This window comes from Prorops nasuta, unplaced genomic scaffold (genome assembly GCF_024137725.1).
Source record: "Prorops nasuta isolate Cenicafe-Biocafe unplaced genomic scaffold, Cenicafe_Pnas_1.2 PNAS00004, whole genome shotgun sequence".
Lineage (NCBI taxonomy): Eukaryota > Metazoa > Arthropoda > Insecta > Hymenoptera > Bethylidae > Prorops > Prorops nasuta.
The window spans coordinates 5,669,135-5,692,057 of NW_027116801.1; the positions used below are offsets into that span (position 1 = coordinate 5,669,135).

A 22,923-nucleotide genomic window follows, 5' to 3' on the forward strand; every position below is an offset into this window, starting at 1 on the left:
TCTGTTCATGCGTTATATATCGTTATTTTATATTTATTATTATTATTTTATCGATCACCACATTTCGTTGCAATTCTGAAAATTAAGTTCCAAATTTTATCCTATTCTCTGTATTTTTTATTCTACAATATAGTTTGTGATTCACATATATAATATATATATATATATATATATACACTCTATTATAGAGAAGGAGCGGGAAATGTGTCCATTGTGTTCGGCACAGGGTGCTGCCCGGTGAGATCCGTACGAGTGTGTTAACTGGCTGATTAATTTATATATATATAGAGGAGCGTTTTTCATGCACGCAGCAACACGCATTCCCCATAATTAGTATTTATCATTGTGAGAGAAGCGTACGTCTAATTTGTGTAAATAAATTATGTGCAAATGTTCGGATAACACATATTATGCCATTATTCCACTAAGTTACACTATGAGTTTATTATTCTGTACAGAGTAAGTCTGTCGAGTTTTCTTGTTTAAAAGGGGCAATTAAAAAGTGGCGTATGAAATTTCATTCATCGAACATTATTGCATCTTATTCGACTGCAAAGCGGAAACGACTGTGATCTAGATTAGTGTTACATCGTTACATCGCATGAAGAAATCAATTGCTTTGGCGCGACATCGACCATGATATCATGATGTGTAGATTATGAATGTTTTGTAGCCTTAAGTATTTCTTATGAAAATTCATGCCATATACATAACATATATAATAATATTTATATACGTATATAAATATATACATATATGATCGATTTTATATATTTATATACATATACATATGAATATAAATTATATAAATAAATATTATATATATATATATATTATATATAATATATATATATACATATACCGCTGAAGACTATATGAACGCTGGATTTTTGTGGAACAATGTGTAAGTAATTTGCAATTTGCATGGATTAAGATTGCAGAGCATTAATGTAATTGCAAATAATAAAGTGTCCATTATAAACTGTCAAACTTTCATAATATTTTAACTCTTATTGTGAATGAATGTAATAAGATGATATATGAATTATTGTTCATTTTTTTATCATATTTACTTTTCAATTTTAATGTGCATATTTTATAATTGCATTTTAACTATAAAATTATTATTGCTATGCATTATTTATGCTAATTCGATTCGGGTTTCTTTTCTCTTTCACTTTTTTATCAATCATATATAAAAGAGGGATTATTGTGCATTTTTGAAAATTAACTTTGAAGTTTGTTTTATCAAAAGCATGTTTTTATTATATCAGATCCTCGATTTTACGAAAAGCTTAATTGTCTTTTATGAAGTGAATTGCACTATAATTTCATAATATTTTACTTTTTATGTAAATATATTATGTACTATATAACGATAACAAATATTTTAATTATTATATTTCTACGTAAACAGTGTTTTATAGTACATTTTCTAATATTATTGACAAAAATGAAAACAGTAATGACGAGTTTCCGTTATTTAAATAATTTCTATTGAAGTGCAATTAATGGATTATTATAATTTCGCAGTGCGGTATAACTATATATAATCGTCATGAATAACCGTTTCTCACAAGAGCTAAACTGTAGTTCTCAGCGTTGACTTTACCTGCGAATGTTTAAAAAAAAAAAAATTTATACTGCAAATATTCCTATTTTTTATTAAATTCATTTTATTTAGTCTTTTTACGGTTGTCCAATACTTAAATGACTATGTAAGTGGCAGTGTAAAGCAGCTTATATGATTAGTTTGCACTTGTGTACACTAATTAAGAGGATTTAATTAACCGATTGATCTTTTGGCTTCAAATTCCATGATTGATAGTGACAGCGTTAGTGTGTAAACTGTAAGTAGTGAATCTATGAAAATACATATAACAGCGTGCGTTTCCGAGCGTACACTACACTATGATTGCATCCGAATCACAAACAGGGTAATGGGATTATCAGTTCTATCGAGACTCCAGTGCCTTCGAAACCGCTAGACAAAAATTAAAAAAAATAAAGATTGTGACATTTATGACCATCATCCATTGTTAGAATTATTAGTGCAAGTACAAGTACGCTGCAAATTGCAAGTTCTGTTAGTTCATTCAAATAGTAGGGCCAATGGACGTAAGATAAGGGTGCAAGCAAATAAACTTGAAGCCTAAAATTTAAACCAAGGAAATTATTAGGAATCAAATAAAAGTGTTGTTAATCCATACTTTACGTGACACATCTTATAGAGCGTCAGTACCTAGCTTGTAGGCTTGTGTAATAACGGAACACGGTCTATACAGATCCAACATACATATATGACGGAGTTGGCAACGCTGCAAACATCTATTAGACAACATACGAAAAGTCGAAAAACCTGAACGACCTGAACAGAAGTAACAGAACCAACCAGAGGTCCCGTCCCCGACTGTCCCGAGGACGTGCACGCGGTATAAAACGCTCTAGTCAGTTTATTACAGATTTACGTGCTTTCCCAAACCAGTTCATTTTAATTCAGATTACAATGCTCACGGTAAATAATTGCTCTTCTCATGTTACGTTCTAAAAATTAAATGACATCTAAAATCCAAATGGTGTTAAATTATCTCAGTGATTTTTGCTCATTTTCAGTCCGTTGCGAGAGGAATTGCTCGTCGATCTTTTTCCACATCAAAATGGGCTGCAGCACAGCAGGTAAACTATATAAAGTCCACATTCTCTTTCTCCACCTAACCTTCATTAAACATAGCCTCACCAGTGAGACAAGTCTCAGAAATGTACAGCTGTTCAACGATTCGGTGCTATCAATTACTCATTTGCTAGGAATCAGAAAATTACATTTTTTTCATAAATATTTTAATAATATATTTTTATATACGTTTTCATTCATCAACCATTATCTAATAATGCGTGTCATATCGAAGGACGAAGAAGGTCATTGATTGGCGATTTAAATTGTACCTCTTTCAAGGAAATCATGTGCATCGCAGTACCTATAATTACTAGTGTTAAGAATTTTCAAAGTAAATAGGCCTTAAATAGATCATTAACAATCAATTATATAGTTTTCTCTAATTCAATTTCTTTAAATATATTCTTATAGATGACTGTGCGAGATGCTTTAAATTCTGCCCTGGATGAAGAAATGGAGAGAGATGAAAAAGTCTTTATTTTAGGGGAAGAAGTAGCTCTGTACGATGGAGCTTACAAGGTTTCAAGGGGCCTCTGGAAAAAGTATGGAGATAAACGTGTCATTGATACCCCAATTACGGAAGCAGGGTTTGCAGGTATTGCTGTAGGATCTGCTATGGTAAATACTAGCCTCTTGTATTTCTTCATTATTAGTTATTTTTATTACTTAAACATATCTAATGGGTATTAAATTATTTCTTTAGGCTGGATTAAGACCTATTTGCGAATTCATGACATTCAATTTTTCGATGCAAGCTATTGATCATATTATTAACTCTGCCGCCAAAACGTTTTACATGTCTGCTGGTAGAGTTAATGTGCCCATAGTTTTTCGAGGACCTAATGGAGCAGCAGCTGGTGTAGGAGCTCAACACTCACAATGTTTTGGTGCATGGTTTAGTCATTGTCCAGGATTAAAAGTTGTTTCCCCATATACCAGTGAAGATGCTAAAGGTTTATTAAAAGCTGCAATCCGCGATCCTGACCCGGTCGTTGTGTTGGAGAACGAAATGCTGTATGGAGTACAATATCCTATGTCGGATGAGTCGTTGTCAAAGGATTTTGTTATACCATTTGGCAAAGCAAAAATAGAGAGAGTAGGAAATCATGTAACACTAGTAGCACATTCCAAGGCTGTAGAGCAAGCCCTTGAAGCAGCTAAGGAGCTTGCAGGAAAGGGAATAGAGGCTGAGGTGATAAACCTTCGTTCACTTAGACCATTGGATTTAGAAACCATTGTAAAATCTGTGGTAAAGACCAATCATTGCCTATCAATTGAACAAGGTTGGCCTCATTGTGGAATTGGAGCTGAAATTAGCGCCAGAATTTCAGAAAGTAAGAGTTTAAATTTTATTTGAAAATGTGTGTATTTCTAATAGAATAATAATTTATTTACATTTGATCATATGCATTTTAGGCGAAGCTTTTTATCATCTTGACGCTCCTGTAATTCGTGTGACAGGCGTAGATACACCTATGCCATATACTAAGTCACTGGAAGTTGCAGCTTTGCCACAAGCAAAAGATATAGTATTTGCAGTAAATAAAGTACTAGGTGTACAGTAAATGATTCATAGATATATCTTTAGGCAAAGTAAATTGTTTCTCTACCTTACTCATCCTGGTTTCAATTTCTAAGCTCTAGATCAAATTTTTAATTCAAGTTTAACTGAGCTTTTATACGTATAAATTGATGATATACAAGTACAAATTATTACTTATTTGTTAAATAGAAACCAAAGAATTTACTGGTTATATAGAGACCATATCTGAGATAACTTTATTATGTGAAAGAGATATAAAATCAATTTCATGTACTACAGAGGGGAGCCTATTTATGCGCTGAGCATAATAAAGTTGACTATAAGAACCGTTTATTAATATGAGTGGCGTGTTCAACAATCGTATATCTGCAGAATGCGACGCGGGCTGCGTGTTTTTAAAGTAAAATCTAAATTCGTTTTTAAAATATTACTTGATTAGATAAAATTTATTGCAATTGAAGCTCTATTTACAAATGACTTCTCAATGTGATTACATAGGGTATTTCCTATTATGAAATAAAAGCTATAAAGCCTATCTGTATATAAAAAAATCTACTGCCATTTTGATGAAAACTGTTGCTAAATATTTGCCAGTTTTCTAAGCAATGTTATTCTTAGTAAATTAACTCATTGATCAGAAATTGTATCCACTAAATTGATTGTAAATAACGGAAAAAGCAGAAATATATTTGTAAATTCTGAATGGAACTAAGCATTAAAGTGTTACATTTTTTTTATTATTTATTACTAAAAGTCAATAAATTGTATTGTAAAATTTACCTAATATCGTTAAATAATTTAAAGCCTATTAAATACTTTGTAGAGATGTTGTGGTGGTTAAGCTATCTTTATCAGGTACTATTAATAATCATGTATGGTACATGCGTAAAAGACAGCATGTTACGACAGTCATGTAACGCTCAAAAGCATCTCTCAAAACGCTTTCCCTGTAATAAAATTGAAAATTCTTAAATTTATTGACGTCTTACCATAATTAACAATTTGGTCAATTTTAAAGGGAATAGTCTTGACAAACATACCTAAGTACATCCATATCAAGTGCACACTGCGTATAAACGGATAAAAAATTACGAAGATCTGTGTGTGACCAATTTACTTGCCTCCAAGGCTCTATACATCTTTCTACTAATTCTAAGAAGAAAAATCTGAGTTCTCTTGTACGATGAAGATTGCATCCTATGCCTAGTATAGCTCTAGAGTACAAACGAAAGTTAGTGTCCAATTCTTGATATGAACGTTCCAATAATGTAGGTTTCAGCTTAATACAAACTAAACTGAAAGAAATGTATTATTGCAAATAATGAATTTATATTAAAAAAGATATAAAATTTTAATGTAAATAAATATTGCTTACTGTTTATGGTGCTTATCATTTTCTAACAATACTCTACATTCCGATAGTTCTAATAAAAATTCTCTATCAAGATCAGTGTCAAAGTATTCTGAGCCTACACAACGATAAGTCCATGCGGTCATCATACTATTGGCACAATGATACAAATCGGGAAATGTAAGAAATTGTAATTTTCTTTTGTTCATTTCAAAGCGTAAACATGCTATAAATATAACTGCAGCGTATCTTCTGCAAAATAGTGTAATGATATGTATAAATTAAGATAATATGTAAAGTTTTCAGCTACATACTTAGCAAGATCATCCGAGAGTAAAAAATGTTGTTTGACATTATTAACTAATGATCCTGGTAAATCCTCTACAATTTTAAAAACTCTCTTTACATTGTCATATTGTCTGCGACAACTTTTCAATGAAATTCCTGTTTTCTCTGATACCTCATCCATATCTTTCCTGCTCTTTGATGTTAATTTTTTTCCTAATAATTCTCTTACAACCACATCATCGAATTCATAATACCTGTTAAATAAAAATATTAAATATCAGTTAAAGCTATAAATGTAAAATTTATATTTCAAGTTAAAGAAATACATACATTTCAATGAGCATTTGACTAGTTTGTGGTTCTATTTGGAAAGATAACTGTTCGCTAGCTAATTTTGTTGGAGTATGTAATAGTTTTTCTAACAAAGAATATGTTCTATAATGATCAAGAATATCAGAAGCAACTAATTCAATAGGTGCATTAGTTTGTAGACATATCCCACGCTGATGTAGTATGCCAACAGCTTCGCTTGCTATGGAGACAATGAAGTGTTGCTTAAGAAAAAGGCCTAAAGAGAAAATTGTACAGGCAATTTCATTACACACTTACATGAATGGCCATCCACCCAAAGCTGATACACTTCTGGATCAACCAGAGTATAATTACTAATAAAAACATCAACTTCTGACAGCATGATAAAGGTTATGCTAGAAACATGGATTTACTTTAAATTGCTTAATATCAGGTAATAAACAATTAAGGTACCAAAAATATTGTTAATCTCATTTTTTAAATGGTTTGGTATTTCAGAAAAATTACGCAGGACGGGTAAGACTTCGAGAAGACTTCTATTTCAGAATTTATCAATTATTGCCCACACTTTGTTGCTCCACATACGTATTAAACAGTTCCAAAAAACTAATTAGTAATAAGTGCCTGCGTATCTGTTTAATAAATATACACTCTAATTATTAATTCGAGGTAACAATTAGCTGACTGAATTTAAAGCTAATGTAAACATTGTAGGTTTAGTGGTATGCAGCAGGAGATACAGGAGAGGTATTCTGTTATACACAGCCACGACCACACCACGTCACACAGACATCGCATACACTGATACACTAAAACTACTCAGTCTCTGTCTGATTATTCTGCTCTGAAGCGTATATTTAGAAGTGATACGCAAAAATATATGCCAAGTTTATATGTTGCAAAGGATTAATCAATGATTCGATAGACTCTGATCAGTGTTTATTTAATTCATCCTAATATTCTCTAGAACATTAAAATAATAATAAAGAATTTCTAGTACATTATTAAAGATTAGCTAATTCTTGATAAATCAAAGTAAGTATCATTGGGAGCTTAAATCTCCCAAATTTTTTTCCTATTAAAATTACAAAAAAAATTTTATTTAACCTAATTTGAAAAAATAAAAAAAAAAAAAACATTAATTTCACACAATTCAATCAGATGCATCTCTGTGTAGGTTTTGAAAAAATATTCAGCAATGAATTAGTTGAGAAACAAAATAAAATATATTTGCAACAAGTCCACGAATAAGATAGGCAGTTTTCAATAAAAAGGTCAGGCGATGTTACGTGCTGATAGATTCACTGTCATATGTCATATAGTTATATCCTTTTTATCACTGCCAATGCATTATTTTCATTCTTTCGTTGCAATCTTATGCTTAATTAAAGCAATCACCGGACTTTGGAACAAAATATACGAGAGCTGTATTGCGATAATTTATCATATAAACAATCGCGCACATTCCGCTTAACATTGTAGTGGAACAAACAACGTTTAAATCCGTGTTCGAAGAAGAAAGAGAGAAAAGTGAACCGCCACAATCACGTACGACTTTTGTCATGCTTAAGCAGGAATATATCAATAATAATTTATATAATATAGTTTTATTTATAAACTATCTCGTATAACGCTTCTCGCGACCATAATCTTAATACTAACAATAAATTAATGCCTTATGACAAAAAATATACTACGCTATTCGGTTATAATATTATTTATAGCATAACAATGAATATTTCCGTCCAATTAATGTAGCCGATGGACATAATGAATCTTGGTCGATTTTACGGCTCAGTGCTTTCTTTTATTATAGCCATTGTCGTTTTCTTTCCTTTTGCTCGTTATACTACGTACGGTTTATATGTGTGACTCGCTCGAGAAAGAGGAAGGAAACACTCCAGGAAATTCATTTGCAGAGACACGGCACTGTTCTGTTCCGCAAAACAAGAATGATATATATTTATATGGCGCCGCAGGAGAAACCAGTGAAATGGATTTACTTAAGAGCGGTTTATTGAGCGTTACACATTACAATGTACACTGTAAAGCGCACTATTTAAAAAGGAACTTGCTCACCCAGCGTCAATATATTTTCGCCAAGAGTTATGAAGCTTAATTTCATTTGAAATTTTCAATACGAACACTATCCTCTAATATTTATTTCTAACATTTAAATTCGTGTCCACTGGAGACCATCTCATGGAGTTTACAATTCTTAATGACAAAAGTCATAGATAAAAAAGGGAAAACTTTCTTGTTTCTCATTTTAAAAAATTCCGCGATGATCCTGTGAACATTTTCCTTCCGGTGACGCATCTCATATTTAATATTAACAAAAGAGAAGAAAACTGGAGTATGTAAAAAGTTGGGTAGTGGTACTCTCGGATACGGGCAGCTAATAGTGGAAAACTTTAGGCTCGGTCTAGGACTGGTTTAGAGGTTGGTCGTTACCCTTAAACATGGTATATGTGCAGGCAACATAGGCATTGCGTTATACACTTATGAGTTTTCTGGACAGAGCCAACGTTGTGCACTTGAGACGAAAATTGCCATTTTTAGCTGCGAGTTACTCCAACGTCTGCCCATTTTATCCAGTGTTTAATAAAATATCCGATTACACAATTCTGCTTCTTTTTTGTCAACGTATTACATTAACTGTAAATTGTAGCCGAAACATCCCCCCCTCCCCCCTGCTTTTCAATTCAATCACAGGATCAACGAGGAAAGGAAAATGAGAAATGAGCAATTTGCAAGCTTAGAGCTGTAAAAAGCGATCGATTGCAAAATGATGGATAAACAATTTTCCATTGTATATTTAGAAACTGTCGTTTGCAGTTAGCGCCAGTTTTACGCAATAATTAATTTTATTGCCGAGGTTATCGTATCTATCAGCCGCGGATACCGCCCGAGCTTATATAGCTCGTACAAGTTCCAGTCGTGACCACGGTCCAACTGCGAGTATAAAAATCAAATAATATTTATACAATAAAGAGAGACTTATTACACCCTAGCTTAAGAATAAATAAGATAGTACGCTATACAGTATATTCGCACAGACGCACATCGAAGAGAATCATGTGTAGAAAAATCAATTAAATAGAAAATTATACTAAGTAGAAGTAAGGGATGAAAAGCTTAAAGGGTGTAGCTTTCGAGCGTTTATAGGAAAATACTGTTTGCCTCCAGAGATACATTAACGCATCAACCTGCAGACACAAGATTTACGCAACTCGAAAATATGATAAATTTCAAGAAATTAAACAAAAAAAAATCTAATTTTTCATCCAGTCGATTAATTGATCCGTAAATCTAGTGTTGGCATTTGGTGGTTCCAATCATTTGGTAAATTTACACGCTCGATAGAACATCGAAAGTTATTTCGAGCATGATTTCCAATCTTATTTTCCAAGATGGATAAGTTTATCAAGTGGTTGGAACGGTCAGGCTCGAACGATGCGCCATTGCATTCTCACCGCTATAAAGAACAATTCCGTTAATTGGAAGATTGTTCGATTTTAATCAAGTACTTTATCGTTGCTAAATTTTTACTATAATTTTGCCTGCATTATGCTTTAACAGCACCGGCTTTACGCATATAGTCGTTGGTCCTCGATAACAATAAAAATTTCAGATTGACGATGCAATCGAGCTAAATAATCGCATTAACAACTTTCTACAACAATTTTTAATTTCTTTCAATGATAATTTAATTTAATTTAATTATTATGAGAGATGCGGGATTTTAATGCTTCGAAAAGATTGGCAAATTTTGCGAGCTTTAGTTAATAATAGCGCAATATATTGCTTCGTAAAAAATATATATATGTATATACGAGTCCAATAATTTTAAAGGACGGTAACCCCCTTTCGCAACGGAGTCTTTGGCTTCTTTAAAGTGGCTCACATACATCCGCACGCCTCCACCACCATGTTCGGCAAGGTTTTTTGCGTGATAGTGTTGTTGGAATCGACGTACAGCAATTGGATGGGCGATAATTGCGTTGGCGAACAGCAAGGGACTATTTCACTTTTACGATGCAGCACATTGCCGGATTTATTCAACAGCCTCTGCAAAACAAAATTGAATTTTTAATTAAAACTGTTACATAATATCATTTGCATAGAGCTGGTATTTTTTTTACCGTCTACATTTGGCGCGTACAGAGTGGAATGGATGAACCCGACGCTTAATGCGTTTCGCGATAATCAAGCCTCAGTACCCCATTTATCGTTATTAGTTGCATAGTTTGCGATTGCATTATCCAAAACTCTCTTTTTTCCCCTTCAGATTTTATTCATAAGCATACACGATAAAAAATTGTGTTATTAACACTGAAATAGTATCACTCTCGAACGCTGCAATTTTGTACAAAAATTGCACTATCACGATTAGTCGACACGCGATCGGTTTTGTTCAATGGAAACCAGACTTGGCTATTTTCTATACCATTCCCACGATCTCCCGAATAAATTCGTTACAAAGTATCATGTGATTCAGCAGTGCGTTATCTCAATTAAGTTGAATCCAAAGTTACAAAGATAATTAACGAAACTGATATTTCTCTCGGATAATTAAAATGAAACGTTTCATCTTGACCTCTGACACGATCCGCGGCCTCGTATTAGAGCTCGCGAAGGATGTTGTATTTTCAGTTGCTGGTAATTATATATATATATATATATTTTACAAGTTGAAAGTATCGCGATTCTACGCCATACAATAATGTGGGGTTTGATCGAGTTGGAGTACTCGACTGTAACGTAAGTGGTACGAACCCTGATAACGTTGCTGTAATGCGATCCGCTCATAGTCAGCGAAGCTGCGGAAGAGCAAGATCCCCGGCAGAAATAAGCGTGGTACCCGCTAGGGTGAAGTATCCAATCGCTCCAACCGATATCCTCGAAATTTATGTACAATTCATCCCTGCAGCATTCCTTCATTTCCGGCAAGCAGTTCGAGTTCCTCTTCGGCCTATTCTTCTGGGGTAGCGGAGACGTGTGGATAACCAAAAAGGGCTTGAGGGTTTGCTCGATGGATACTGGCGCTGTTTCTCGGTCCATTGAACAGGTACTGCAAGCGATTTGCATCGCGTGATTCATCCGATTTGTACGCACCCATTTCTTCACCGTAAAACCAACGTCCGTCTTTACCCATCCTTCTGCAAAATTTAAAACTCGTTAGGTTCCTTCGAGAAACAAAATCATCCGTTGTAAAAAATTGTACCCGACGATTAAACTCAACATAAATCGATAAATTAGCACTCTTAACGTATTTTAATCCAATCCCTCGTGTTTGTATAAATACCAGTAGAAAGTATATATATATATATATATATATATATATATATATATATAACGACTGGTGTTGTAATATTAATGGATGCAAAATGAGAGAGCTGCGCAACGAAGATTAATTGTGTTTCGGCAATGTTGGTCTAATAAAGTATCCGTGTTTTTAAAGAGCGTCGTGTACCAGATTGACGAAGCTGCTTGTTATCGACGGCTCTCGTTCATTAATAGTGATTTTACTCATAGAGTGGAAGAGCACGATAGTTTTGGAGGGGACGTACGTGTAACACGCGTTGATTTAATCGATCACCGATAATCTCTCGCTTTATTAGCTGTGTATCCTTCATACACCGTAAACTTATTTCTGAAAATCATTGAAATTCTTGTATAATTCTATAACGAAGAGCGATTGTGCGTGAAAGTGACTTTCTCGAGGTATGGGAGCAGTTTCGATTTGCCGCGCGGTATTCGTGGGAATAGCGAGCTACAGCGAAGTAGCGAGAGGAAAGGTTTTGCAACATTGTGCGTGGATCGGTGTACGTATATATATATACATACATACATACCTCCGATGTTGGTCTCGAAAATCGCCATGATAGTGTTCTTTTCGAAACTGCCGCTTTGATCCCAGTGATCCAGCTCGGAGAGCACGAAGGTTTGATTGAGATCGTCATTCTCGTCGTATTCCTTGTAAAACCAGAGCTGTGCCGATGTCACATCGACGAATTGCATCTCGTTCGGCAGGTAAAACGTGAAGCAGGCCGCTGGATTGAAGCCTGTCAAATGGTTTGAGTTTTGTCGACACTTTATCGAATCGGCCCCATCTGTAACACACGAATCCACTGCTCTTTACTCTCTTCTTCTCTCCCACCGTCCTCTTTTCTCACACACCAAATCACGCTGCATATACACACGGCTTTTCCAGCGATTAATCTCTCGACCAAAACCGAGATGGAAACATTCTTTTTTCGCGTACGAAAAAATTCAAAAAACTCTTGAAATATAACGTAATTTATTTATCTATCAGGGTGTAATGGGTTGCATTTATTTCTGCTAGAAAATACACAAGAGCGCCGCTTTGAGAATTAATCGCTCTTAGAGCTTTACAGCCCGGCAGTGTTGCCAAATAAATATTGTAAGATTCGATGAAAATTGTTTGAAATGTGTTGCGATTGAATTCCCGATTTGACGGATGCGGTGTGATTCAGCAGTGGAATATCTTCAGTGAGAAACTTTCTTGCCTTTGGATTTATCAATGGTATTCGCAATCTTTTGAAATATTTCCTGTCCTGAAATTGTCAACTTAATATGGCGCAACGTCTGAGAAAATTTCATCCAAAAATCAAACGATACACGTGTGTGGTTTTAATGGGCGATTTAAGATGCAGGGTGGGTCATTCGAATGGTGAATTTCGAGGCTAATAAACTTCGTCATCAAGCAGGATACAATTATCGATATAACATTTATCACAAATGGTTTAAAATAACGTGATATGAAAAATGAAGACAATTGACATATTCTTATTCTTCTTTCTTAAAATAGTTTGGTATTTAAAATTTTTCTCGTCGACTTTAAAGTCGAATGGTGACCAATGAGTGTACAGAGTAGTGAACGAGGAGAGCCTATATAGTTCCGCGTTTAAAAGACACGATCAAGGGGACGCTTAACGAATGTGGAAAAGTGTTGGATGTGTGAAAGCTCGAACATACGAGTATATACGGAAACTCATAAAGCTCGCAAACACAGAGTGACAAAGAGAGAAGCACGTTCGCGAGGACTGTATATAGAAAAACGCGTGCGGCTTTTCGTTGACCTCGGACCCTTTGAACTTCTTTTCGAGCTACCAACATTCTAATCTGGTAAACACGATCGGGAGGAAGCGTCCAGTTGTTTTGTTTTGCTCCTCGTTAATCGTCTCTTCACTGGGAATGCCGTTTCTTCGTTCTCGCAATCGCACAACTGGCAGCGAAGAAAAAGGGGCCGTTCTGATTCAATTTACTCTCGGATCTACCCTTACCCTACCCTCCCACCCTCCCTCTCCATCTTCGAATTACAGTATATGTTTTACGAATCGCAATCCTATCGCCCCGCCAATGGAAATTGAAGAAAGCCACGTAAGAAGGAACGTTGAGTAACGATGATATAATTACAATTTTGATCGAGTGTTGCAAAGGTAAAATGCATTGTTAGTAATAATTAGACGAAATTTTGTTGACGGAACGTTGGTGTTTGAAAGTTTTGCAATTACAGTTTGTGAAATAATGCAAAACTGTTGTAGTAATTCGTTATCGGGTCACGAGTGGTACTTTTCATATCATTGTCGAGTTAGAACGTATACGATAGATGGGATTTGTGAGGGGGGGGGGGGGGGGGGACACGGTGGGTGAATAGGAAGAGATTGGTGGATTCAGATGTAGCCGCAGCAAGAATATCAGGTAACTCACGACGCCCCATAACTAACGCGTGCTTTAGGTTAGGACGTATCCTGTTGCAAACTAATTTTGCACGTCGTTCGACGACAAAACTGGCGGCTGTGCCGTAATTCGATAGCGATACGCAACCCTTGTTATCGTTTGGCATTTTACAGCTAATACGAGAGTCGAACTTGAGAAAAATTAGCTTAAATTCCCTTGGACTCTTCATAATAATTGTCCGTCTCTCACTTTTTGCACCGGCAAATCTTCGATATCCACTCTTGCCCCCTTGGTTACAAAGTTCACTCGCTATATCCGTAAACTGACAGCAGCTTCTTATATGCTTTATTGTTACTCATAATAAAGCTTGTACACAAGCGAAACATCCAAATGTCTTTCGCAACTTTAAACTCGTGCTCTAAAACTCTTACTCTTTCTGATAAAACCAATAAATATTAAAAGCACACGTACTTTTACTGAAATGCTGTTTTTTATGATTGATAAATAAAATTGTACTTCTTTTATCGTCGACACATTTTATGGACCGATAGAATTTTAGAGCACGATTTTAGGCTGAATTTAATAATAGACGTGGTAAAATGATCTTGTTTCGAGAGATATACTGTACTCGTGGTATAGCTTTTTCGCATTTTTATCGAGGCAAATAAAAGCAATCGTATAGAACGAATACCACCTGATTCCCAAATCTGAATCTACTTCCAGTCGAGATACTGCAATGATAAACGCGTTTTCGGTAAATTTTTAATAGGGCAAGTAAATCTTCTTTCGTATCGGATCGATAAATTTCTTGATCCGTGATATCGTCTGGTCTCTCTATTGTGAACTTGGCCAATTTCCTACCAATTTCAGATATCTGCAGTGGTTCCTTCATGACAATTTTTTCAAGTGCATCGTCATATGGTGGAGAATTCCTTGCCATATAGCTATTGCAAAAGCGATATTATTATTGCATTACTGTTATAACCGCACATGTCGAGTTTTATCGTCGAAACAAAATGCTACTTATAATCTAAGATGATAATCACGGGTCAGGAACATTTAGACACGAGTCAAGTTGGTAGTTTATATCAATCGAACAATCCGATATATATTTAAAAATAAACTTCTTTCGTTGAATTCTACCAGCGAGACAAATCTTTCGAGAAATCGAGATTACAAAGTTCATACATAATACGATCCATATATATATATATATATATATATATATAATTTGACAGGATTTATAAAATTTGTGCAGAAAATTCTTGAGTTTTGAGTTATTAATATGAAATTATGTAGTATTTGATATTTTGGATTTGTGGTGGCATTATGGCACGGAGAAAAGTGATCTTGGGATTACAATGAAATATTCCACGGTGCATTGTGACGAAATTGGAATTGGATTGGGGATTCGCGAGGGCATGAGTACAAAGGGCAGTGGCGCCGTGCAGTTTGGCGCGAACACTTCCGGTTCGGTGACCTCGACCACATCGGCATCGAGGCGTGCTCGTAATCTGCTCTGGAGGACCAAAATCGCCCAGGGTTAACGAGGCCAAATGTTCCCTAGTAATATTACCATCTCCACTCTTCATCTTTCTACATAATGTGTATTCACGCACGTATATAATCACGTTCGTAAAAAAGTCTATCCAATTTACCAAATCAACTACGAGTCTATCGTAACGTACAATGTTTCTTTTTTATTCATTATATGTGTGTGTGTGTGTGTGTGTATACGCATAAATCGATATCTCTATCTTATCGAAACTAACCACACAGTCAAATAATTCTCGCCACATTGTAGTCGTGAATCATGCGGTATTCAAATTTTATACAGATACATGCTAATGAAATGTCTCCTATTGCTTGAAAATTATACCGTCAGCATTTTATGTTATCGACAGCATCGTGCATTAAAAATAATATACTAAATATGAAATATCGTTCAACGATGATTAAAAAAATGTCTGTGATCTAGAAAACATTTTAATCCAAACAAAAAATACGTTGCAAAACTTTTCACAAAGACTATAAACGACCTTTCGCTTTACTTCCTTTGAACTTGTGTATCATTCGTATCTTGTGCCGGCATGTTTAGTGTTCTAGTATTATATTCGTCACAAATATCGATCAGAAATATAATTAAATTGAATGATAAATATAGCATTGATAACAATTATTTATACCTTACAATTTTTTAGGAACATTACCCTGGAATAATAATTAGAGGAGAGCCAGATCACCAAAAATCATCACGAAAGAATTTTTCATACTGACAACGGTCTATTTCACGACAGGTCCAGCAAAATGAAAATGTAATGAAAGCAATTCTAAATAAAGTTTGTCTATACTTTTGCTGTTATTATTTAAACAAAGGCACGAATACCTTCACCTATTTTCCTTTAACAATATTGACTATTACAGTCATAGAAACTAATATATATCTTTTACCAGTCGAAACAAAACATAAAACCACTAAATCTACAAAATAACAATTGAAGAAAAAATGATATAAATTATTTTAATTGTAGAGGACTCATTTATTTCTCTCAATGTGATTAAGGATGTTTCTTGTTAGCTGTAGGCAGACGGTAGAAATCGTCAAGGTATTTTAATCGTGCTATTATTAGCCAATTAATTAGCTTAATTAAGATTGGGTGGATTAAGAGGACGATAAGTCGAATAATAGTCGCTCGAGGGATAATTTTATGTGAAACGGGACTAGCTTACGTCCATGTAAGATAGTAGCGTGTAGCATTATGAATAACGCTAACACGTATTAAGGGGATTAGGGGAGGACTCGGTGAAACAATTTCGTAGGATTTGCATGCGACGCGTTTGGAGAGACGAAGGATGTGAGAGGGAGACGGGCAGGGAGATATAGATAAAGATAGATAGATAAAGCTAAAGCGAGAGAGAAATAGTAAGAGGGGGGATGAAGAGAAATAAAAATAAATAGAAAGGGAGACGGGAAAGCCAGAGCTGAATGGAACAGAACGCAGGGAGATCAAAGTAGATAGGATGGGGGTAAGATAGATAAAGATAGATAGATCAACCTAGAGGGAGAGAGTGAGAGATTGATTGATGTTCTTTATTAGCTCCAGCAGCTAAATTTTATAAATATAGAAAATAAACCATATACAGAATCTCCAAATCACCACGTGTTCCTTATAAACTCTAATTCTAAATGACAAACTAATTACAAATGTTATAACTGTCCCATACTCTCTCTCTCTCTCTCTCTCTCTCTCTCTCTCTCTCTCTCTCTCTCTCTCACTCCTTTCCACAATAACCCTCTAGAAATAAAGAAACACAAGAAAAATACAGAAAAGAAGGCACACGAAGAGTGAGCGAGAGAAGCAAATAAAAGAGAATAAGGCAGAGTCTGGAAGGAGGTATAACGCGTAGCGTTGCAATTTTCGGAAAAGCTCGTTGCAGAGTCTCGACTGTGGACGGTGGTGTGGACGCGTGCATGGCTATATTTATACGATGTTGCGCAGATTTTAAAATTCATGGCTGACGGACGTTTTTCGGTCGTGGAGCGAGCACCCCCAGCTAGACAGAGTTGGTCGGAGGGACCAAAGGAGTGGACGGGAAGAGAATGGTGCTGGAGGATGGAACGTCATTGTTGCCGGCTCTCATTTATTTCGAGGCTACCATGCAATTACGCAATATTCATATCCCCCGGCTGGCTGAGCGAAAAACCAGTAGAAAATTCAGCGCGTATGTCGAATATACGAGGTGGCCAATTATACGCCAGCTATAGCGCATCACGAGAGATCATATTCGCATTCATAAAAATCGTCTCTTTTCAAATAACACCTAATATTCTTCTTAAGGATCTCATCCCCTTGGTTTTATCCGATTTCACGTCAGACCTATTTTTCAACCATTCCATTTTACTATATGGAGATTCATTTCGTAATTCAAATAGAGAGAAGAGTGACTGGAGAAAACGCTTGGGTTCTTTCTAGATGAAATTATATTAATGCTATCGATTGCTCAATTATGCTTAACGCTCGCATCTATGTATTTTGTTTTTTATATTTTTACTTTATCGTATCCTTCCATCTCTCTCTCTCTCTCTCTCTCTCGAATGTATAAAACTTTATAATAAAGAAACGTTACCGGCGTGCTGTAATTGCAATGATAATGGTATTCGAAATAGGAAAACTTTTGAAATATATAAACTCTACGACTTTGCGATGCATGCGAAGTCAGTGATGACACGTGTATGCGTAATGTAGCAGCATGTTTCGCAATTGCACTTGAAAATTCAGAAGAGAGTGTGAAAATTCCAACGAGAGTCGAGTTTCTTTTTTTGTCGAGCTTTTCTACTCTAGCGCCTATTTTCCACTTTTTTCTATGCGCAATGAAAGTAGTTACCTATTTTCTCCTTCGTGAAAATTGCAATAAAATCATGAGCCAAGCAGCAATATTGCAATTATCTTTAGCTTTCTCTCGCGTCTCGACTCATCGCGATCTTTCTTAAGATAACACTTTTAGTCTTTCATCCCATTTGCTTGAATTTGCATCTGGTAAGAATTTTAATGATTTACTTTATCTTTTAATACCAAAACACGAGCCAAAGATATAACTCCAACGTTGTACTTCGTAGGGGACCAATTTTGTCTTTTATCGCTCGCATTATTGTTATTGGCAGTAAAGTGTAAACAAACGATAAGTACGTGGTTTAATTGCAGTAAGTATGCATGTACACATGTGTTTATTATGATATATTATAGCTCTACGATAGAATATATATATATATATATATTATTCATTCGACTCGCTGGCTTGGAGGAAACTTTTATAAGAGCGTTCTTTTCCAAGAACGAGGCTGGGTCACTGATATACGTTAAATACAAGAGTGCGACTGTGTACGGATGATTATTGATAATAAAAAAGAAAAAAAAAACATGAAATGTGACCAAAGAGAGTCGAGAAAATAAATGTTTGATCATCAAATATTTGCACATTTGCAAGCGAAATTCATTTCGCCGCGTGTGAGATAAATGAATGAAATTTACAACGTTATGTAACGGAATTAAATGAAATTCTGATAAGCGACAGAAAATTTCTCTTGTTTTCGGAGAAAAGGGAGAAAATGATCACAATTATATACGTGGCGAATTGACGCAGTATCCAGCAATTTCGCCTCATTCACGCCCCCTTTTTTTTCCTCCAAAAAACTATTGCTTCTTATCGCGAAGCGATACAGCGGCGCAGGGACGCGTTAGTTTCGATTTACGGTTCGATCAAAGTTCCGCGGTAATTAGAATGGTGGCAACAATTAATTGCCGCCAGTCTTTCAAGATAACAGCGCGGAGGCGTAATTAACGGGCTCCAATTAGATCTTCCAAAGATTTATGTACGAGACACATACGACTAAGCTGTTGATTATTAATCAGCAATGCAATTTTTTCAATCGTAAAAAAATAAATAAATAAATAGCGGATACTTTCCGTGTCAAAATTTATATCTCGCGCATATATCTGCTGGTTGGGGCATTTTAATAAACTCGGGCTATAGCCAGTTACAGTAAAGCTTATATATCGCTGCTGAAATTTGCGTTCATTATTCGCCTCTGTATGTGGAGCAATTTGTGGATATTGCATTTCAAAATTCACTGAGTATGGTGGATTTTGTCGAGATGGATATAATTAATGCTGCAGTACAAACTTTGTTTTTTAATAATAAGAATTTTATCTGGACAATTTTAAAGCCTGTGACTCTGATTTCTATATACGAATGTTAAGAGTTTAAATCACATACGTTTCGATGTATCATGCGTATATGTGTGCACATGAGCATGTGTGCGAGCTAAACTTCAGAAATATTGGAAAATGCTGAGACACCGATCGTTGCATAACCATGCCCCGGTCATCGAAATCCGGGTACTCTCGAGACAAACGTTCTTGCAGTTTGATATAAAAATGTCCAATAGATTAACCCTAGTCGATAGATACTATCGTCCACCTATCACGAGAAGCCCAGAGATGATATTATTTCCAAATATCACATAAATATTATGCTAATCACGAGTAAAATTGTATATAGTATTGAATTTATTTCTTCAGCAATTATGTCACTGCAAATTACACATATATTCCAAACTGAAAGAGAAATGCTGATTATGTCGAAGACCAGAAACAGTATGCAAACTTATTGGGAAAAAGAGCGAATGCAAGCAGGACATATACAAGTTCTTACACCGAATCTCAATAGTATATAGAGTAGATAAAAAAATAATTAAGGTAGAAAATTTAAATTCCTTTAAGGCGTAATTTATTCATACCGATTAATAATTGATTTATTAATATACATAAGCATATGCACTGTACGCAATATACAGTAGAATTACGATAAGCTCTGTTCAAGTAAGAGACAGAATATTAAGTTGTTGCTGGCAAACAATGCGATATTGGTTGGGACAGCTTGACTAAGGTCGAAGCAATATCGAGCAACGCGTGTATATATATACATGCACGTACCACAGCATGATCCCATTTGACACGAAGCTTCCAATTTAGGCTAAGGGATAAAAATCTGTCTCTTTATTATGTTGCACGTGACAATAATTTATAAAGCTTAATTGTTACAGAATTAATATATATTACACAAATTGGCTGAATTTATAATTGAGCGTGCGAGACCGGAAGAGGCTTATGATCGAATGATGTGTGGAATGTGGAAGAAAGAGGGAAAGAGAAATATGACAATAAATGATTTACATGCAGGCCGGAGAGGAGACTAGAAAATAGGGAAGAAAAGGAGTGTTTACCTTCATTGGGGAAAACGACAACCTGATCCGTCTTTCCGTAAAAGCTTTCGGCAGGTGTTTCCGGTTCTAGCGGCTCCCCGGGCCTCAGCTCGAGCACGTGACCGTTTATCAAGGGCTTCGGAAGGGTCGACAGCGACATGGAGACTTCCGGTGGCTTGGAGAGTCGCAGCTTCTTCAAGATTTGCTGCTTCACATACTCGACCCTGAGCTCCGTGAGGATTGGATCATGATCCAGACCAGCGATCACTTTGTTCTGAGCGCATCCTGCGCACTCGTGCTCCTCGACTTCCGCTGCAGAATTCTCCGACGACGTGCTAGGATAGAAACTCCACCAGACGCTCATCAGCGGGTTCACCTTTGGCCACGTAGCTCGCACGAAGCACCCATTGGCACCCAGCACCAGCAACAAAATCCTTAACAATCTCATCTCGATCGGTCCCCGACTGACGATCCTCGAGACTCCCACTTCCGGTCCCACGCTACAACGATTCCTCCTGCACTGTTTTCACCTGGGTCACTGACCTGATTCCTTCTCTGTGTCCCATCGAACTCTCCCGAAACGAACTCGATCCCCCTGCATCTACAGCAATCCCCAAGATCGATTCGAGATATCCAATGACTTCCAGGCTTCGGCCACAGAAAGTTTGCTCTTTCCTGCAGAGTCTCTTTTGGAAGTTTCGAGGGTCTCGCTTTGTCCAGTGAGTTTTGCTCCGCAGGAAGCTTCGAGCGTTTCGGGTAACTTTTCCGGAATCGGATTGAAAGCGATGACCGTTTGGGAAAAACTGGCGTTCCGGGCAACGCGTTCGCGAAGACTGGAGGTGAATTGTTACGATGGTCCAGTGATGTAGTTGACTTGGCAGTCGTGTGAACTTTGCCCCGTAGGATTGGACGGGGACGGACGCGACTGATATCAGCGATACAAGCACGCATCACGAACATGTTGCTGCTGGAATTCCGTGTTTCACCCAATGATCCCCCCAGTTTCGTTCCTCCTTAAATTGGCCCGGAGTCACGTGCACAAATTCTATCCCGATATTCGATTATGCCTTATACTTGTTTTCGTTTCTCACTGTCCTAATATACTCTATAGTGCGTGTATTTATACTGTAGGCCTGACCACTCGAATTTTTCTGATGCAACGCTCGCTCTGTCTGGAATAATCTCACGATTATCTCCAAAGACTCTCCTTAATGATTCATCGATCGGAATCTTGTTGGGTAAAACCACCTTTTTCATGATTTTTAACATTTTTTCAGTCTACCATTATTCTCGAGACTATAATGAACTTATAGTAAACTCGGTTTTTATAATATAACTTTGCTAATACATCGCATTGTATTACGTGTATCTACAATTATTATTTGTGAATAATGATACGTTGCTTTTATTCATTACGCTTTATATTCATATTTTCAGTGACGTCACTGGTATAGCTACTTTGCTTATTATTGGATATTTTCTAATAGAATAGGACACGATGGTTCCTTTTATCATTCATTCTTTTTAACACGAAAATGTACATTTTTCCTGTATTTGGTATCTGTATCATTGTCAATAATAATAAATGCAAGTGGAAAACTTTGATCACTCTGTGTCCGGATTTTGATTAACGTTTCTAATAAAGGGAAAACGAATGATGAGTGAGAAGCGAGGCTTGCGTGGACACGTCGATTATGTTAAAAAGACTCGTTATGGGAACGCGAAAGTTTGTTGGGTATAATCAACCGAATGTTATATGGTACTTTAAAACTGTTGGATGCTGATGCTGTGGTGCCCTTTTCATAATGAATAATAATGAAACTGTGCACTGTGGCGCAGCAACTGTGAAACGTAACTTGCTTAATGTATATTATACCTTATTTAAAATGTAGCAAAACCGATTACAGCAGCATTTCATGCATAGGAAAATTAAGAAGCGTAACGCAATCGCCTGATGGAAACAGTAAACGCCAGTTTTGAGATTGTTATACTTTCCATCATTGATTACAAAATATCTTCCCGGAAGCTCTTTAATCTATCGGACTATCTGACGAAACTTGTACGATTATAGTTATGACGTAACAGAAAATAGCGCTCCACAATTTCGTAAATACTTTAAAACTAGCTCGAGCTTTGCTGGATTTGGCTGGAAAAAAATTGACACTGGCAAATCGTTTTCGCATATCTCCGGGACAAAATCATCCCGACGTCACGTACTTTACGCGTGAAAATATCAAACACGCCCGTTGCTTAGTCAACGCGGTTAGCTTTGATTTCCATGATGC

At 36.0% G+C, this 22,923-nt stretch overlaps 3 protein-coding genes across 4 annotated transcripts; 1 reads left to right on the plus strand and 2 right to left on the minus strand.

Annotated features, from left to right (window-relative positions):
* Positions 1-2,301: 2,301 nt before the first annotated feature.
* On the plus strand, positions 2,302-4,996 carry Pdhb (Pyruvate dehydrogenase E1 beta subunit). 2 transcript variants are annotated; one of them, XM_066725090.1, is made up of 6 exons: positions 2,302-2,515; positions 2,614-2,676; positions 2,907-3,005; positions 3,086-3,292; positions 3,378-4,008; positions 4,091-4,996. In XM_066725090.1, exons 4-6 carry the CDS (start codon positions 3,086-3,088, stop codon positions 4,237-4,239), a joined length of 987 nt encoding a protein of 328 aa, XP_066581187.1. In that variant the 5' UTR covers positions 2,302-2,515; positions 2,614-2,676; positions 2,907-3,005; the 3' UTR covers positions 4,240-4,996. The 2 variants fall into 2 exon arrangements, with proteins under 2 accessions (XP_066581187.1, XP_066581186.1); XM_066725089.1 differs by lacking the exon at positions 2,907-3,005 and having other exon boundaries at positions 2,303-2,515.
* Positions 4,997-5,026: 30 nt separating this feature from the next.
* Positions 5,027-6,931, minus strand: Fibp (acidic fibroblast growth factor intracellular-binding protein). Its single transcript, XM_066725088.1, has 6 exons — positions 6,466-6,931; positions 6,187-6,388; positions 5,883-6,110; positions 5,593-5,820; positions 5,258-5,512; positions 5,027-5,164 (listed from the first exon to the last, which is right to left on the minus strand). Exons 1-6 carry the CDS (start codon positions 6,548-6,550, stop codon positions 5,086-5,088), a joined length of 1,077 nt encoding a protein of 358 aa, XP_066581185.1. The 5' UTR covers positions 6,551-6,931; the 3' UTR covers positions 5,027-5,085.
* Positions 6,932-7,287: 356 nt separating this feature from the next.
* Positions 7,288-21,547, minus strand: daw (dawdle). The gene is made up of 4 exons (XM_066725368.1): positions 20,660-21,547; positions 12,027-12,284; positions 10,948-11,330; positions 7,288-10,239 (listed from the first exon to the last, which is right to left on the minus strand). The coding sequence occupies exons 1-4, from the start codon at positions 21,084-21,086 to the stop codon at positions 10,072-10,074; spliced, it is 1,236 nt and encodes a 411-aa protein (XP_066581465.1). The 5' UTR covers positions 21,087-21,547; the 3' UTR covers positions 7,288-10,071.
* Positions 21,548-22,923: the final 1,376 nt, after the last annotated feature.

What these genes read in the sequence shown, in the direction of transcription:
- Pdhb (XM_066725089.1), top strand. An exon ending in TTGCTGTAGGATCTGCTATG is followed by an intron (nt 3,293 to 3,377) that starts GTAAATACTAGC and finishes TTATTTCTTTAG; the next exon opens with GCTGGATTAAGACCTATTTG. An exon ending in TAGCGCCAGAATTTCAGAAA is followed by an intron (nt 4,009 to 4,090) that starts GTAAGAGTTTAA and finishes TATGCATTTTAG; the next exon opens with GCGAAGCTTTTTATCATCTT.
- Fibp (XM_066725088.1), bottom strand. Translation starts at nt 6,550, where the DNA reads ATGCTGTCAGAAGTTGATGTTTTTATTAGTAATTATACTCTGGTTGAT. An exon ending in AGTCAAATGCTCATTGAAAT is followed by an intron (nt 6,111 to 6,186) that starts GTATGTATTTCT and finishes TTTATTTAACAG; the next exon opens with GTATTATGAATTCGATGATG. An exon ending in AATGATAAGCACCATAAACA is followed by an intron (nt 5,513 to 5,592) that starts GTAAGCAATATT and finishes CATTTCTTTCAG; the next exon opens with TTTAGTTTGTATTAAGCTGA.
- daw (XM_066725368.1), bottom strand. Translation starts at nt 21,086, where the DNA reads ATGAGATTGTTAAGGATTTTGTTGCTGGTGCTGGGTGCCAATGGGTGC. An exon ending in TGTCGTTTTCCCCAATGAAG is followed by an intron (nt 12,285 to 20,659) that starts GTAAACACTCCT and finishes CGTGTGTTACAG; the next exon opens with ATGGGGCCGATTCGATAAAG. An exon ending in ATTACAGCAACGTTATCAGG is followed by an intron (nt 10,240 to 10,947) that starts GTTCGTACCACT and finishes TTTGTTTTGCAG; the next exon opens with AGGCTGTTGAATAAATCCGG.